Below are 17,705 nucleotides of genomic sequence, written 5' to 3'. Positions count from 1 at the left end.
AAAGACCTAGTGATATTGATATCAGAGATTTCCCAAAGCAATAGCCTAGCTAAATTAGCCTACAATAAAACCTGCAATCAACCCCACCCATATGCACAGATTCAAATCAACTCTCAGTACCCCATCCTTAAATATGGGCACTTGGCCAAAAATCACCAGATTTCTGATGAGAGCATCTAGCAAAGTGAAAGCATCAAACAGAAAAAAAGCAACTTAGAAGAAACAAGACTATATAAAGATAAGAAACTATTTTAAAAAACTATCATTAATATCCTCAGAAAGATAACAATATATTTCACTCATAAAACAAGAACAGAATGCTATCAGAAAGGAACACTTGGGGAGGAAGAAGCTCATTCTCATATTCTCCTAAGAATTTATTTGATTGGTTAAATTAAATATCAAACTTCTGAAAGATAAATTTCAATAATCAGGACTCATATTAACAGAGAGGGATGGAATGAAGCACATTCTAGAATACTTTTTAAAATTTCCCTTGTACAAAGACAATACACAACTACAAGTGTACATACACATAGACGCACAAGCATGTGAACACATAATACTCACCTATTTTCTTCTGAGATTTCAATTAAACTCTTCTGCAGAAAATGGAGCACTGAAACAAAAAGAATACATAATGACAAAGCAGAACCTAAAATTGTAAAGTGTCATGTCAGTATAAGAAAATATTTTAAGTTAGTGTTACCTATAATAATATCATGTTATAGAGGTAGAAACTTAAAAGGAAGGGGCATGATGTACTCTAGTAATCTGCAAGACTCTGCCCATTGCCAAGAAAGAGAAAAGAACCAGTTCCAAAATGACTCATACAAGCAGTTACCCCCTCAAAATAAAATAAAATAATAGGACTTACCATTTTTAAGAAGATTATTAACTCCTGTTCTACCTGTGGGGATAAAAAAAATCAATACTGGTAATGAGCTCCAGGGCCAAAATCTAATGTCATTTAAAAACAACGATGTAATGGTAGAAAAAATACTACACAAGAGCTGGCTTACCCAAGTCAAAGTTCTCCATACAGGAAGATATATTATCAATTACTTTCCTGTAAGAGTATAGATCAGTAGTATTCAATTCTTCCTGAAGACGAGAAGTAAAACTTTGTACAGCTTCAGTTAGGAAAAATTCAGGTAGGCCATTTAGTGAGCTAGAAAAAGAACTGAGTATTAAATATTTCATAACTATGTAGCAAGTGGATATACAGAGTGGGGAGGAAATCATACAAATGAAGGAATACTGAACTACACCTTCAAAATAAGGTAGAAAATTTTAACTTCATGCCACAATCACTGGAACGCTTTGCTTCCATCTCATTTCCCTCCTCAAAAGAGTAGCCAGAGTAATACTATAAAAACACCATATTAGTCCTCTGCCTAAAATCATCCAACAATGTCCTTCTCAAATTAGTTGCCATAGTGGTGACAATGACTTACAAGACTACACACTCTAATGCCACCATTATCTCATCTTAATCCATGTTCACTTAGCTCTAGCTACATAGCCTTCCTTGTTGCGAAGATATACCAAAGCCTTTGCTCTTGCTATTTTCTCCACCTAACATGCTTCCCTCAAATAGACCCAATAATCATTCCCTCATCCCTTGCAGGTCAATCTCAAGTATCACCTTAACAATGACATTTGAGCCAAGACATTTGAAGTGACCTCCATATTTTAAATTGTAACCTTCACCCCAGCATTAGTATTCCCATTCCCCCTTGATGCTTTATTTTTCTCCATAGCATTCATTTCATCTAATCCTATATATTTGGATTATTTATTTTGATTATTTTCAATCTTGTTCTTAGAACATAACTTCCAGGGGTGCCATGGTCAAGCTTCCAACTCTTGATTTCAGCTCAGGTCATGATCTCAGGGTCAAGGGATGGAGCCCAGCACCAGGCTCCTGGCTCAGCAGGAAGTCTGCTTGAGATTCTCTCTCCCTCTCCCTCTGCCCCTTCTTCCCCAAATGTTCACTCTCTCTCTCTAAAATAAATAAATCTTGGGGTGCCTGGGTGGCTCAGTGGGTTAAGCCTCTGCCTTCAGCTCAGGTCATGATCTCGGGGTCCTGGGCTCGAACCCCGCATTGGGCTTTTTGCTCAGTGGGGAGCCTGCTTCCCCCTCGCCCTCTGTCTGCCCCTCTGCCTACTTGTGATCTCTCTCTCTGTCAAATAAATAAAATCTTTTTTTTAATCTTTAAAATAAATAAATCTTAAAAAAAAAAAAGTATCTAACCTCTATTCTAAAATGTTTTATTCATTATAACCTCAATGCCTGGAATACTTATTTGACATATAGTAGACAAGCAAAAAAATTTACTTAATAGATAAATTCAATTTAGTGTCAATTTTACTTCAATTAATCTATATCAAAACCAGTAGGCACTTTTTTAAAAATATGTCTGAACAGTTCTAAAGCTCTTCTGGAAGAGAAAGAATTTAGAAATAGGAATAGTCTGAAGAAGTCGTCCCCAGAGGGTGACTTGTTCCAGCATATAATCAAACTACCTCATCAAACTATAGTAAATAAAAGTATGATGTTGGTGAGTAAACAAACAGACCCAAGTCTAAAATCAAATCTGTTTTTATACAGGAACACAAAACATAATAAAATGGCATTCCAGATACATGGGAAAGATGGACTATTCAAAAGTTTGCGAATAAGTGGGTCCCCATTATCAAAAACTAAATTGGATCTCTAACTTACATTCCACTCAAAGTTTAATTCCAGATGAAGCATTTTAATAAAGACAAGCAAGTAATTTTATATGATCTTATAGTAGAGAAAGCATACATTAAGGAAGGCATGAAACTCAGAAATCTATTCAAAGAAAAATATTAGTGGGTTTGATTACCAAGAAAAATATTCTAATTTTTGTAAGGCAAATACACCATAAAGAAAGTTTAAATATATGTAATAAAATAAAGGAATATCTAGTACATAATCTAGATAGAGATCTCATACCCAAGCCCTTCTTATTTTTTTTTTTTTAAGATTTTATTTATTTATTTGACAGACAGAGATCACAAGTAGGCAGAGAGTGAGAGGGAGAGAAGTAGTCTCCCTGCTGAGCAGAGAGCCCAATGCAGGGCTCGATCCCAGGACCCTGGGATCATGACCTGAGCCGAAGGCAGAGGCTTTAACCCACTGAGCCACCCAGGTACCTCCCAAGCCCTTCTTTAGTGGCAAAACCCACCTCCCACTATAGAAACCAAAGGTGTGAGAGTCTTGCTTCCCAGCCATTCTTACAACCAGAAGGTGGGTATATGACCCAATCTTGACAACAGAAAGTGATAGGAAGTCTCCTGGAACCTTCTGTAAAATGTTTCTCTCTCCAATAAAAAGAGAAGGAGAAAAGGAAATTTCCTTTTTTCATTTGTGGATGCTGTCATGTCTATATAAAGTGGCTACAACTCCCACAGCTCCGTAATTCTGAGGGAAGATATGGCCAACAAATGGGAGAAAAATGGAAAACATCAAGATCTTTGATGACACTGTTGACTACTTCCCCAAAACCCTAGAACTCGCCAGTATCTGATCATTTCCTTTATTTTTTTTTTCCTTTAAAGATTTTTTTTTTTTTTTTTTTTTTTTAAATTTGAGACAGAGAGAGAGTGAGAGAGACTGCATGAGCCAGGGGGCAGAAGGACAGGGAAAAGCAGGCGCCCCACTGAGAAGGGAGCCTGATTCGGGACTTGATCCCAGGACCCTGGGATCATGACCTGAACCAAAGGCAGATGCTTAACTAACTGAGTCACCCAGGCACCCTTGACCATTTGCTTTTTGACACATTAAATAAATTTACTTACATAAAAAGAAAAGACATTCTAACAAGGAAACATACAAAAGACATATAATCACAAATAGTCAAACTCCACATATTAAAAAATGTTCAATCTCACTAATAATCTTACTGAAAAGTAAAAAAAAGTATTTTTTTTTATCTGTTAGATTTTAAATGGTTTAAAGATTGGTATTACCCAGTGTTAGAAGATATGAAGATACTGGCACTCTCGTTCACTGTTAATAGGAGTATAAACTGGAATACCTTTGGGGGAGTACAGGTTAGCAATGGTTTTGGTAAAGAAATTCCATTTACAGGAATTTATCTCAGGTAAATACACAGAACACTTATATACATAATTAAGAATATAACTGTATCATTGTTGGAATCATGAAAACAAAACAAACTAAATATCAATGGAAAGTGATTTCATAATATGTAACTCAGTACATAAAAATTTCGGTATATCCATATTACAGAAATTTTAGCTGTAAGAAAATATAAGGACTTGGGGTGTCTGAGTGGCTCGGTTGTTAAGCGTCTTCTTTTGGCTCAGGTCATGATCCCAGGGTCCTAAGATCAAGTCCTGCATTGGGCTCCCTGCTCTGTGGGAAGCCTGCTTCTCCCTCTCCCATACCCCCTGCTTGTGTTCCCTCTCTCACTGTGTCTCTCTGTCAAATAAATAAAATCTTGAAAGAAAGAAAGAGAGAGAATAAGGACCTTTGGTGGGAGCATAAAATAGTGCAGACACTATGAAAAACAATATGGAGGTTCCTCAGAAAATTAAAAATATAATCACCATATGATCCAGTAATCCCACCTTTGGGTAAATATCCAAAAGAACTGAAAGCAGGATCTCAAAGAGATATTTAAATACCCATGTTCACAGAAGCATTGTTCATAATAGCCAAGAGGAGGAAGCAACCCAGATGTCTATCAGCTGATGAATGAATGAATACCATGTGGTACACATGGATGATGGAATATAATTCAGCCTTAGGAAGGACAAAAATCCTGCCACATGCTACCACGAGGATGAACCTTGAGAACATTATGCTAAGTAAAATAAGCCAATCAAAAAAAAAAAAAAAAAAAAAGACAAATACAAATATTCCACTCATATGAGGTAAATAAGGTAATCAAATTCATAAAAACAGGACGTAGAATTGTGGTAGGGGTTAGGGGGAGGAGGAAATGGGGATTTACTATTTAATGTATATAGTTTCAATTTTGCAAGATGAAAAACTCTGTGGAGATCCACTGTACAACAATGTAAATATACTTACCACTCAAAAATGGTTAAGATGGCTAATTTTATGTTGTGTGTTTTTTCACACAATTAAAAAAAGAATACGGACTATGCTGACTTGAAACTATCTCTAAAACATTCTTTAGTGAAAAAACAAGCTACAGAACACACACAAGAAAAGGTCTAAAGAGTTAGATACCAAAATGTTAACTGATGACCTTTATTAAAAAAGGTAAGATAAGCCAGGAAGAGTGAAACAGAAGGCTCATTTCTTATTTCTTTCACTCCTAAATTCTTGTATTACCTGTGTAATTACAAATATGTTTAAACTAAGAACAAATGGTAAAAACATAGGAAAAAGAAATAGCAAGATGACAGATTAAACTTAACCAATAATTGCATTAACATAAATGGACTAAATTAGGAGTCAGCAAACTATATCCCATAGCCTATTTTATTAAAGCCTATGACCTAAAAGCCAGTCTACATTTTTAAAAAGTTGTCATAAGTAAACAAAGCAGAGACCATATAAAAGAAATTGTTAGTGATGTACTGCAGTTCAGTTTTACCAAACCAGGAGAATTTTAGGTACTGTTTACTTTTGGTCAAACTGAACATTTATAATGCTTAACTTCCTTTCCTTTTCCTCCTTACCTTGCCAAAACTTTCTTCAAGGGATTCTTTACACTCAAAGAAAGATAAATGCCGGCTAAAATATCCAAACAACTTCGAATAGTGGGATCACATGCGCCATTTTTATCTGCCTTCTCCAGTAAAGGCACAATCTACAATCCAAAAAATTCAAAGGCATAGTAATTTTTTCTATTATCAAGTATATATAGCAAAGTAATAAAGTTTCAAATACTCTTTGAAGTCTCAATTATGGCATGTAATGTTTTCTACAATGCACTGTTAAAGGATACCGATTTAAACACCTAGTTTAGTATTTTTTAACCTTTTTAACCCATATCCCCAACTCCCAGTTTACCCTCCAGACCTACCTCTATTAAGAATTAGACTTGTTAATGGCTTAAGGTATAGGAATTCTATAGCTCTATTGAAAAACCAGTAATATATTTAATTGCTTTCCAAAAAAATTATGCAAGTTCAAATGGTAAATCCTAACACAGAAATACTGGTTAGGACAGTCTTTACATTTTAAATTAACTTCTTAATGTGTCTGCTGAAGAGTTTTAAGGTTTCAAATTACTAGAAATAATTTTTTAAAATTTCTCTTCACAAGAAAGGTATGTACAAAAAAAAAGAAAAAAGAAAAAGAGAAAGGTATGCACAGTTGTCTCACTGTCCTATCCTTTTACAGCTCCAATGCTGGTGGAGGCCCGAGTATGGCTTCTACCAACACTCTGAATAAAATGAGATGATACAACAAACAGAAAAGGAAAAAAAAACACTATTCCTTAATGATACATTTATATTAAATAATTGGAAGCCAAAAGCTGTCAGTTAATTTTAGAAGTCCATAACAGCATGATATTCTTCAAGATGTATCCAGGAATATCAATGCAGTCTTACCTGTTTAACATAATGGATTTGTGACACTCCATCCCTGAGCTGTACACAATGTAACAGCAAAGAAGCTAGATTCTTTCCTTCCACATCAGCCAAAGCTAGAAAACACACACAAAAAATTTCTTTAAGGATTTAACAGTGTATGCGTATGAGTTTGCCTTTGTTATGCATTATCAAAAATCTAAGTACTTATAAACCAAAAAAAAAAAGCAGACAGAGCTTAGTCCAGAGACAACATTTTTCGGAAACCATTTTACATGTAAAACTGAATGCAAAGAACATGGAAAAAGTACATAGCAAGAGTTTGAACATCATGTGATAGTGAGTCTCAGAGACAGAAATACTCTATAACCCAGAAAAGAGGCAAACAAATTAGGGATGCCTGGGTGGCTCAGTGGGTTAAAGCCTCTGCCTTCGAAGTGGGTCACGATCTCAGGGTCCTCGGATGAAGCCCTGCCTTGGGCTCTCCACTCAGCAGGGAGCCTGCTTCCTCCTCTCTCTCTGCCTGTCTCTCTGCCTATTTGTGATCTCTATCAAATAAATAAAATCTTTAAAACAAAAAAAAAGCAAAAAAATTAAGTCAAAAATCACTTACATCTCAAAGTTTCAAGGTCTTGATGGCAAATGGTCAGTGCAGTTACTTGCATTTCTTTCTTCTTTTTTACACCCATTTAAACAGAATAGCAGTCGCTGCAAAAAAGAAGAGTTTAAAGGATTGTCTAATTCAGGATTTCTGAGCCTCAGCACTAGTGGCATTTGGGGCCAGATAATTTTTTGTTATGCAGTGCTGTTCTGTGTATTGTAGGATGTTTAACAGGTTCCTGGCCTCTACCCATTAGATGCCAGTAACATCCCCTTTCCCTCAAGTTATGCCAACCAAAAAATATCTCCAGATATTGCCAAATGTCTCCTGGAGAGCAAAGTGGCCTCAGGTGGAGAACCACTGGTCAAAGAATTTCTGCTTCATAAAAGAAAAACATTTTTTAAGCTCAACAAAAGTTTATTATTGTCTAAAGTTATTCTTACCTTTTATGGCCCAGTCTTTGTATTTTAAAATACAGCCAACCTTCTTTTTAGTAATAACAATAACAAACCAGCATCTTTTTTCCAAAAGTAAACTGGGCCCAACTAACCTCAGTGCCTTTCCACTTAACCAAAGGTGTTTGTCCTGGAGGAAAGAGGACAGGACAAGTGCTACAGAGCAGCTGCAGTTGTTGGAGGACCGTCAGAAAAAGAGGAGATGTATTCTATCCTGCTACAGAATGAGGAAAAGTCAGTGCAAGTTTCAGTGAGGCAGATTCCAGCCCAATACAAAGGAAGAACTCTCTGGTCCAACTGTAAAATGGACTTCCTTGTAAACAGAGAATTGCCCCAACCCTGGAAATAGCCCAGCAGAAGCTGAATGATCCCTTTGCATCTGGACTCCTGCAACAGACCCACAACTGGTCTCCTCTCCTCTCCCTTGTTTCTGAGGAGTCCCCTCTTTTCACCATCATCAGAGCAATCTTTTTAAAACTTTAATCAAATCTAATTACTCTCCTGCTTAAAACTTTCCAAGGGCTTCCAGTTACACTTAAAATAAAATCCAACTTGAGACCCTGGCCCTCAAGGCCACAGGTAATCTGGTCCTGCCTTCCTCTGCATTTTCATCACAAATCAATCTTCTCTTCACCATCTAAGGCACTTTGCCCTTCTTCATACCTCTGCCAGTTAATGCTTGTTCCACGAGATGTTTGCAAGGTCTTTTCCCCATATTTCAAGTTTCTTTTCAAACAACACCTCCTATGAGAAGCCCTCCATGACCACTCTACCCGTCTAAAATGCCACAGATCATTTCCATTACTTTACTTCCTTCATAGTACTACTAGTACCTAAAACTGCAATAACTCGTTTATTTGTATATTGTCTGTCTCCCCTAGTAATAAACTCCACGAAGGAAGCAACTTAAATCTGTTTTATCCACTGTTTTAATTCTCAATTCTTAAAACAGTACCTGGCATATAATGAGTGCTTAATAAATATTTGGTGAATAAACAAATAAGTTAACAAAAATTGTCAAGAGATGTATGCTTTCAACAACAGAAAAGTGCACTACCTGGTATGTATATTCCGTACCTAAGTGACAAGCTAGTCCTGACACTGAAGAAACCTACCGCCTATCTGAAAAGTAAGAAATCGATACAGCGATGGCACGTGAAAAAACACTTAACAGAAAATGATAATAAAAATGGACACAGATAATGGCAAGACAAGGTAAAAATGTGAAAAGTGACATGATTAGATCTAGGGTAATTACTGGGGATCATTTCCTAGCAAAGTAACCAATACACAAACTTAAGGGATAGGGACATAACTAGGGAGACTATTCTCTGGTGAATGGTGAGTAAGTTTACAGCAGGGTTTGATCGTGGAACCCTCAAGACTATACAAAAATTGGTTCGGTGCTTATGTGTGCTCAACGGAGGCCTAAACGTTTGTCTTGATGAACTGGGTCTCCCCAGTTGGGTGAAACCCCGTGCCCACCCTACAACACTACTCCAGCGTCCAGAAGATAGGACAGCAAGTTGTACTGCTAAGTCCCACCGGCTGCTTCCCTTTTGACCGCTGCTTCACTGCCATCTACACCTTTCTGGCTGACGCCCACAAACAATCTCTAGGTAATTTTCGAACCACGTGGAATTCGGAGAGCTACAGGTGACCCCCAAAACAAAAACACACTGCTGAAAGTGCTGTCTCCATGGAGACCTAAGCGACCGGAAATCGGTAAAGCCACCGCCAAATTCTCGCGATAGGAAAGGACGAGAATTGGTGCGAATCACCCGGCTGCCCTAGCAAAGTGACGGAGCCAAGCCGTGAAGAGTCGCGCGCGCGCAACCACGCGTGTGGCAGACAGGACGCCTGGGAGCCAAACCTCGTGCCCGTGAGCGTCTAAGAAGAGTCGCAGCCGTCTAGACGAGTACAGGAGCTGGTCTAGTTCTGCAAGGTCCCCGTGGCTCGCAACGTGGTCTGTTGACTACCGGGTCGGAGCGATGGGAGGGAAGCAAGGGGACCGGGTACAGGAGTCATCGCGAGAACTGAGTGACTGCGCTCTTCCAATAAGGAGTTCGGAGCGGGGGTGATGTCATCGGGAGCGGGTGTTAGTGGATTTGGGTCGGTTCCGACTTGAGAGTGTGCGCAGCTTGGAGGTTTACCGGCTTCTTTCGCCTTAGGGCAGTCTAGACCTGGAGTACGGGGGAGCCCCTGTGCCTCAATCCAGACATTCCACCCTTCTCCCACGCTTTTTACCCAGCGCGGAGAAGGAGAGAAAACTGCCTCCGGGCTGCGAGAACCAGCGACCGTAGAGCCTGCGAGGTGGGGTCGTTCGGGCCTTGAGCAGAAGCCACTCTTGAGAATTTAACTAAAATGAGAAGGGTCGAAATAAACTGACGTATCCTCGAGTGCGTTTGTTGGTTCAGCAAATAGTTCCTGAGCACTAACTTTCTGGGGATTGCCAGCCTGGAAAGTTCCACCCTATTTGGAATATGTATTTTACGCAGAAAATTAAAATCATCGGATGATTCGTTCACTTAGAAATAAATAACTAGGTCCCGAGCACTACGCTAGGAGCTGGGACAGAGGGTGGGGGTGGGGGTGGGGTGGTTAGATCCGGACACAGAGGCGGATGCTCTCTGCAAGTTGGCTGGTGTGGCTGGAGCCACATGAGTTAAGAGGGTAGGTTGTAGGGAACGGGACAAGGGGAGTTAAATGATGTAAAGCCCGATTCCCCATTGTAAGGACTTTTACTTCCAGTGAAAGAGGAATCTCTCAGTGAAATGGGAGTTGTTTTGAGCAGAAGAGTAATTGGGTTATCTACATAGAGTCATTGGTGATACTACTTTGTAGTGGAAGATGGACGGCCAGTGAGTGAGGAAGCTACTCTTGTAAACTAGGCTAGCAAGATGCTAGTGGCTCAGACCAGGGTGGTAGCAATGCAAAGAAAGTGTGAGGCGTAGACAGATTCTGGATTGTGATCTGGAAGTAAGCTAACGGTTTTTTTCTGAAGGATAAGCTAGGGGGGTATGGAAAAAAAAAGGAGTCAAGATGGTCCCAAGATTTCTGGCTTGAGGAAGGGAGGAGGATGAAATTGTTTATAGTGATGGGGCAAAAGTTTGGAGTGGATTAGAGTGGGTTTAAAACAGGCTGGGAGAAGAAATGGCAAGATCAAGTAGAAATAAATCTAGTACTTCCATTACACAGGGTGAAATAAATGGAGCGGTAACTAAGGGAAGTAGAGGCAATGACGGTTTAGGTTTTAAAGATTCTAATATTATATGTTTAGAGAAGATACCCCATTGTTTTTATAGCCACCTGGCACTACCAGCTTGAAACCACCTTAAATTCTCCGAGGTTTTCTAGAATACACCATGAGAATTTGGGCCATGAACTTTTTTTTTAAGTAGCTATTTATTTTATTTGTAAAAATGTATTCCAAATGAATTTTTAAAGACTCCGTAATCCCTAGTATTACGGATTTTATGTGGACTACATAAAATCATGAAAAATAATATATCCATGTTTTGTTTTGTGTAGTTTAGCTTTGGAAATACATACCTGTTTGGAGCAGCATTTTCCCCTCAATTAGGGAATGGATTTTTTTTAATGCTTATTTAATGACATATTTTCACACATAATGATTTTTTAAAATCTTGGACATTTGAATAATTGAAATCTGATTTCTAAAAACCACAAACAAAGGCCTTAATTGCATACTTATTTAATACTTGTTCATAAAAGTCTCTATACAAGCCATAATTCATACTGATCCAAGCTAAGTTTCTCCTATAAGTATTGCTTTGCATAAATGAAAAGCATAATAGTCTGTCAGTTTTATAGGTCCATTACCTCCTAAAAAAATACAGTTTGTGGTAATCTGCCAGCTGTACATGATGATTGACATAATTAAAGAATCCCTCTAAAAAGCCTTATTGCATAGTTTCATGTCTAAAATGAAGTCCAAAAGCATCTACTAGAGCTATGAACATGAACATTGTGTCATTTTTTAATATAAGATGAACTCTTGTTAATAAAATAATTTTTTTTCCCCAAGATTTGTTTTACTTATTTGAGAGAGAAAGCATGAACTGCAGTTAGAGGGAGAGGGAGAGCAAACTCCCCACTGAGTGGGGCTCAATCCCAGGACACCAAGATCACAACCTGAGCCGAAGGCAAATGCTTCAATGACTGAGCCACCCAGGTGCCCCTAAATTTGTTATTTGTTAGTATATTTATCCCTCAGTCAATGAAAGAAAGCAAAGTTCTTCGGTTATTTGTATTGGTGCATCATAAATTACCCCCAAAACTAATGTCTTAAAACACTACATTTTCACTCTCACAGTTTCTATGGGTCAGAAATTTAGCCATGTATGTAGCTCAGTACTTCTGGCTAGGAGTCTTTCATGAGACTGCAGTCATTGGAAAATCTGGCTGGGGCAGGAAGAACCACTGACTTAGTCCAGCGGCTCTGGTTGTTTAAAGGAGGCCTCAATTCCTTCCATGTGGGCCTCTCCCAGACTGCTTAAACATTCTTACAGAATGGTGAGCCGGTGACAATAAGGTAGAAGCTTCAATGGCTTTGATGGCCCAGCCACAGAAGTTACACACCATTTCAACAACGTTCTCTTAGTCACAAAGTTTAGCTCTATTCATTGTAAGAAGGACGACACAGAAATGTGAATATCAGGAGGCCAATAGAATTGGGAGTGCCATTTTGGAGGCTAGCTACCCCAATATTGTAGCACATCTGCTGGGTATCCCTCAATGATTAAAACATACTAACTAAGGAATCACAACTACAGAATGATTGATTTAAGAGTGGTTTGAGTGTGATTTCCACAGCATATCTAAAGGAGACATTAATGCTCATGTTTTCTTACAAAGTTGTTTGCCTTTAATGACATACATTTTCACAGAAGATGCCACAGAATTTAAACATAAAGCTAGTTTTATTGGGAGGAAGGAAATTTTAGATGTTCTTCAAACTCTCTCTTCCAAAGCCAGTCTGATCCCTTCCCTACTTAAGAGTTAGTGGCTTGTCTTCTATGTGACACTCCTGTCTTCCTTCCCCATACACAGGGCTCCAGCTTGAGTGACCTTCTTAATAGTCCCTGAAAGCACTGCCCTTTTGATGTGCTATCCTCTGCTCTATGCTGGGAGGGTCTTACATTCTTACATATTCCCACCTGAGAAACTTCAGCACACTTGAAGACCCTTCTCAAATGTCACCTCCTCTGTGAAACCTGGCAAGAAATCCCTTGTTCTGTCATACTTAGATTTTTGTCTCAGTTAGAACATTACCATTTTGTCACTTATTTGTATGCTTGTTAGTCTTCCTCCAAGTCCTTCCAAGACAGGGATCATCTTTAGATTCCCTAGTACCTAGTGCAGTGCTGAGCATAAGTAGCTTGGCAAATATTTGTTGGGTTAGGGCAATGGCTCACAAGTTCTTTACAGTGTTCATGGGCAGTGATGCTTACTTTACCACTATGTGGCAGCAAACTACGGAATTATTTCCTCCTTGGGAGTTCAGCCAGGATGAATATTCACCAAATTGTACTCAGTGGTGTTTTCAGGAGTGGAATTATAGGAGGCCTTCATTTTCCATGGTATTTCTGCATTGTCTGAATAATAACGTTTTTTCCTGTGCATAGAGAAAAGTACAGTAAATGGTTATAAAGAAGTTTCAGCTTCTTAACTTCCTATCCAAAAGTATGTTAGAATAACTTGTTAATATCCTATGAAATATAACATTCAAATAGAAGGCTATGAAAATTGCTCGTATTGTGTTTATTGTGTTTTGTTCAATATTATCCTAGCTCTGTGAAAAATGTTGGTATTTTGATAGGGTTTGCATTAAATCTGTAGATTGCTTTGGGTAGTATGGACATTTTAATTATTTTGGTTCTTCCAATCCATGAGCATAGAATACCTATTTATTTGTGTCCTCTTCAATTTCTTTCATCAGTGTTTTATTGTTTTTGGAGTATAGGTCTTTCCTTAGTTAAGTTTATTCCTACTATTTTATTATTTTTGGTGCAATTGTAGGGATTGTTTTCAGTGTTGTGTTTTTAAAATTCAGCATCATTGCTACTTATACTTTTTACATCAAAAAATCAAATCTTGGGGCACCTGGGTGGCTCAGTGGGTTAAGCAGCTGCCTTCGGCTCAGGTCATGATCCCAGCGTCCTGGGATTGAGTCCCACATCGGGCTCCTTGCTCGGCAGGGAGCCTGCTTCTCCCTCTGTCTCTGCCTACCACTCTGTCTGCCTATGCTCTCTCTCTCTCCGTCTCTCTCTCTGACAAATAAAAATAAAATCTTAAAAAAAAAAAAAATCAAATCTTTAGGGCACTTGGGTGGCTCAGTGGGTTAAGCTGCTGCCTTCGGCTCAGGTCGTGATCTCATGGTCCTGGGATCGAATCCCGCATTGGGCTCTCTGCCCAGCAGGGAGCTTGCTTCCCTCTCTCTCTCTGCCTGCCTCTCTGTCTGCTTGTAATCTCTCTCTGTCAAGTAAATAAATATAAAATCAAATCTTTAAAGAAAATTTAAGTAATTCAAAAATTAAGTAATAAGGAAAAATATTTATAAAATAATATGACCCGAAAATATTGGAACAGAGAAATACATATACATATTTCATAAAAATACAGGTACGATGAAAAAGGGTTGGATGAGAATGTGTTTGGAAAAGTAGTTTATCAGGCTATTTAGATTGAGTGAACATTTTTTCTTCTTCAACTGTTTTTAATGTAAATCTGGGTTAATAAACTTTTGTTTTAGGGCCTGTTTTTGTAATCACCAAAAAGTTAACATTTTTTACTATTTGAATTATGTTACTGTCATTTTATTTTATTTTATTTTACTTTATTTGAGACAGAGAGGGAGGGAGGGAGTGCTTGTGTCACGTGAGCCAAGAAGTGGGCCGAGAGAATGGAGCAGAAGAGAAGGGAGAGGGACGAGCAGACTCTGCTCTGAGTGTGGGGCCTGACATGGGGCTCCATCTCATAACCGTGAGGTTATACCTGAGCTGAAATCAAGAGTCAGCTGCTTAACTGACTGAGCCACCCAGGTATCCCATAACTGTCATTTTAAAGAAAGGCAACAGTTGTGTAGGACACAGATGGAAAAACATAAAAATTTTAAAATACGTAGCACCATCCTTGATTAAAATGCTTTTGAAAATAAATGTTTTTCATTTTTGTTTTAAAAAGCAATCTCATTTCCCAGACATTACTCTGACACCCAAAACCAGACAATCATTTGGGAGCCCACATATGGACTTTATCTAGGAGGACAAATGAGGAAGTTTTGCATCACCCTGTCAGATGACAGTCCCCATTCTCAGCCCTCCTCATGAAAGGGACTAGCAGATGCCTACTGTCATTTCTTTGGGACATCTGAGCAAACCTGGGACAGGAAGAGATGGAAAGCTTGATATGAACTTTACAGAGTAGGTCTCTACTATACTGGGTACTACAAGGGGAGAAAAGAGTTTATAAAACATTGTTCTAATTTATTGGAATAGGAAAGATTGTGTTGAGTTTTTGATACCCATATTTATTAATATTATCCTAGTTTCATGCTTTAGGCTTCTGAATGGATTATTCTTTTTCTAATATCTACACTGTTGCTTTCTAGGAGCTGCCATGATACCTTTCTTTTTCCGTGAGTTATAAGCAAGACACACCCGTGAGGGTTGCTAGCTAATCCAATATTGGTGATTTCGGTTTAATGCATATATTAGGGACAGAAGAATTCCAGTGACAGTAATACCAAATGGGCATGAGCAACCTCATTCTGGGCTATCTGCTCACAGCTGGCTCTCAGCAAGCACCTGCATATATAGGGAAGAGGGCCTGGCCACTAGGGTGAACAGTGTGCCAAGTGAATGATAGGCAGGGCTCCAGATCAGGAATCTAGGCTCATAAAGCAGTAGCCCAGTGGAAGTAAAGACTGCTTCTCAGTAAACAGGCAAGGGAACCCAAAACTCACTCCAACAACCAGGTAACAGTTTATCTTAAATCCCAGCATGGCCCAGCCACAAAAGGAATAGATACCAACTTTCCAAATGGTGTGCTTAGCAGACTGGTGGTGTTACAAAATGGTCAATGATACACCAAAGTCATGATCCCTCAGCCTTCAGATCAGCCAGGCCACAGCTAGGGACCACTGCACATACCATCTCTCCGTTCATCCTTGGGCTAGTCCGCATTCTCATTTTCTATGTCTGTAATGAGAAGCCCAGAACAAGTTGTTTGTACCTTGAAGACATGAGCCGTCTGGCCAGTTTGGGGTCAATTTTTGGAGATACAAAGTTCAATAACCCAACTACTCGTCTTCAACTGCTGTACTGGTGGGCTCTAGACGTGAAAGGTACCTAAGTGGTTTGAAAAGATGATTAAGAGGCTTGGTCCACAGAACTCAGTAACTAATTAAGGGCCAGCAATAAATGAAAGGCAAGAGGGTGGTTTCTAGGATTGTGGTGGAATGAAGACACTCATGGTGGCCTTGGGGTTCTGGCAGCACTGAGTAGAGAGCAAGTGGAATAGCTGTGGTGGACATTTTGGGGTATGAGTTAACGTAGTCCATACCCTTGCCCCTTTCAGATAAAATTCAGTTCACTTCTGTGGGCACTTCTGGAGAAAGGTGACAAAATAGGACCATTCAACTTAATTTTAAAATAATACACAAAATATTACACAAAAAAATAGTATTTCTTCATCTGAATGCTCTGCCTTAGTATTTCATGGTACCTGCTCCGTGGCAGCATTCTGATTTAGAGCTCACAGAGCTCTGCTGGCCTGGAGCTACTCTGTTAGGGCTTCTGCCTACCTTGGTCAGAATTGGCTTAGAATTGGGTGAGGCTGTGCCTGTTGGAAAGAGAAGGAAGCACTTGAGCTGGGAGGGACTGGGGCAGGTGAGGGATAACAGCTGTCACTCCTGGGGCACTCACCAGGAGCCATACCATCTCTCCAGCCCTTCACTCGTGTCAGCTTAGTTAATTCTCACACAAACCTATGGCTAGTTACTATTTCCATTTCACAAATGAGAAAACTAGAGATTAAGGGAAAAGATTGATTTGGAGAGACCCAAGTGTGAAGCTTCACCACTGATGAGTAAACTATTTAACCTCTCTGAGCCTCAATTTTCTCATCTTTTAAAAAATAGCTGTAGAGGGGCGCCTGGGTGGTTCAGTCATTAAGCATCTGCTTTCAGCTCAGGTCAGGATCCCAGGGTCCTAGGATTGAGCCTGGTTCTGGGATTAAACCCTGCATCGGGCTCCCTGTTCAGAAGGAAGCCTGCTTCTCCCTCTCCCACTCCCCCTGCTTGTGTTCCCTCTCTCATAGTGTCTCTGTCAAATAAATAAAATCTTTAAAAATAAATAAAAATAAATAAAAACAGCTGTAGGGGCACCTGGCAGGGGGCTCAGGTCATGATCTCAGGGTTCTGGGATCGATCTCCAGATCTGGCTCCCAGTTAGCAGGCAATCTGCTCATCCCTCTCCTACCCCCACTGCCCCGCTTGTGCTCTGTCTCTCAAGTCAATAAAATCTCAAAAAAATCAAAAACAGTTGTAATAATACCTACTTTGCTACATTGCTGTGAGAATTTAATAAGATACCACATGTAAGATGCCTGTCATAGTTTCTGGAACATAACACATGTTCAACAAGTGGTCTGCTATTTTTCTCATTCACACTTGACCCTACTCTTGTAAGCCCTCTTCAACTCACTCCCCAGTTTTCAGAACTCCCTATGCAGTCTCCCTATGGTAGACTGCATCAAGTCTTTCCAAAGATTCCCATGTGGGAATACAGGGACCAGTGCATGTTACCTTACATGGCTAAAGGGGTTTAGCAGATGTGATTAAGGATTTTGAGGTGAGATTATCCTGGGCTACCTGGGTGGTCCATCACAGGGGTCCTTATAAGAGGCAGGAGGACCAGCATCGGAAAAGGAGATGTGGTAACAGAAGCAGGAATTAGAGGTGTGCTCTGAAGATGGAGGGAGGGGCCACCAGCCAAAAAATGCAGGCAGACTCTAAAAAAACCGCAAAGACAAGGAACACAGCCCAGTTGACCCCTTGAT

General features: G+C 39.4%; 1 protein-coding gene across 8 annotated transcripts in view; it reads right to left on the bottom strand.

Moving 5' to 3' along the window:
- THADA (THADA armadillo repeat containing) overlaps positions 1 to 9,640 on the bottom strand; it is a 329,451-nt gene extending 319,811 nt beyond the window's left edge. For 6 of the 8 annotated variants that reach the window (XR_009344817.1, XM_059134618.1, XM_059134621.1 and 3 more), the window contains exons 1-7: positions 9,496 to 9,640; positions 7,180 to 7,274; positions 6,588 to 6,682; positions 5,709 to 5,839; positions 1,023 to 1,171; positions 878 to 910; positions 571 to 619 (exon numbers count right to left, since the gene is read on the bottom strand). Coding sequence is in view for 7 of the 8 variants with exons in the window: in XM_059134618.1 (XP_058990601.1) it covers positions 571 to 619; positions 878 to 910; positions 1,023 to 1,171; positions 5,709 to 5,839; positions 6,588 to 6,682; positions 7,180 to 7,255 (533 nt within the window). In the remaining variant the exon portion in view is untranslated. Of the gene's footprint in view, positions 1 to 570; positions 620 to 877; positions 911 to 1,022; positions 1,172 to 5,708; positions 5,840 to 6,587; positions 6,683 to 7,179; positions 7,275 to 7,717; positions 7,840 to 9,495 lie in introns of all 8 variants that reach the window. The other 2 variants (XM_059134619.1, XM_059134620.1) reach the window with 2 other exon arrangements.
- Between the last annotated feature and the right edge of the window lie 8,065 nt (positions 9,641 to 17,705).

The sequence above is a fragment of the Mustela lutreola genome, chromosome 9 (assembly GCF_030435805.1).
Source record: "Mustela lutreola isolate mMusLut2 chromosome 9, mMusLut2.pri, whole genome shotgun sequence".
NCBI classification, from domain to species: Eukaryota; Metazoa; Chordata; class Mammalia; order Carnivora; family Mustelidae; genus Mustela; species Mustela lutreola.
This window is presented reverse-complemented; position numbering and strand designations above follow the sequence as displayed.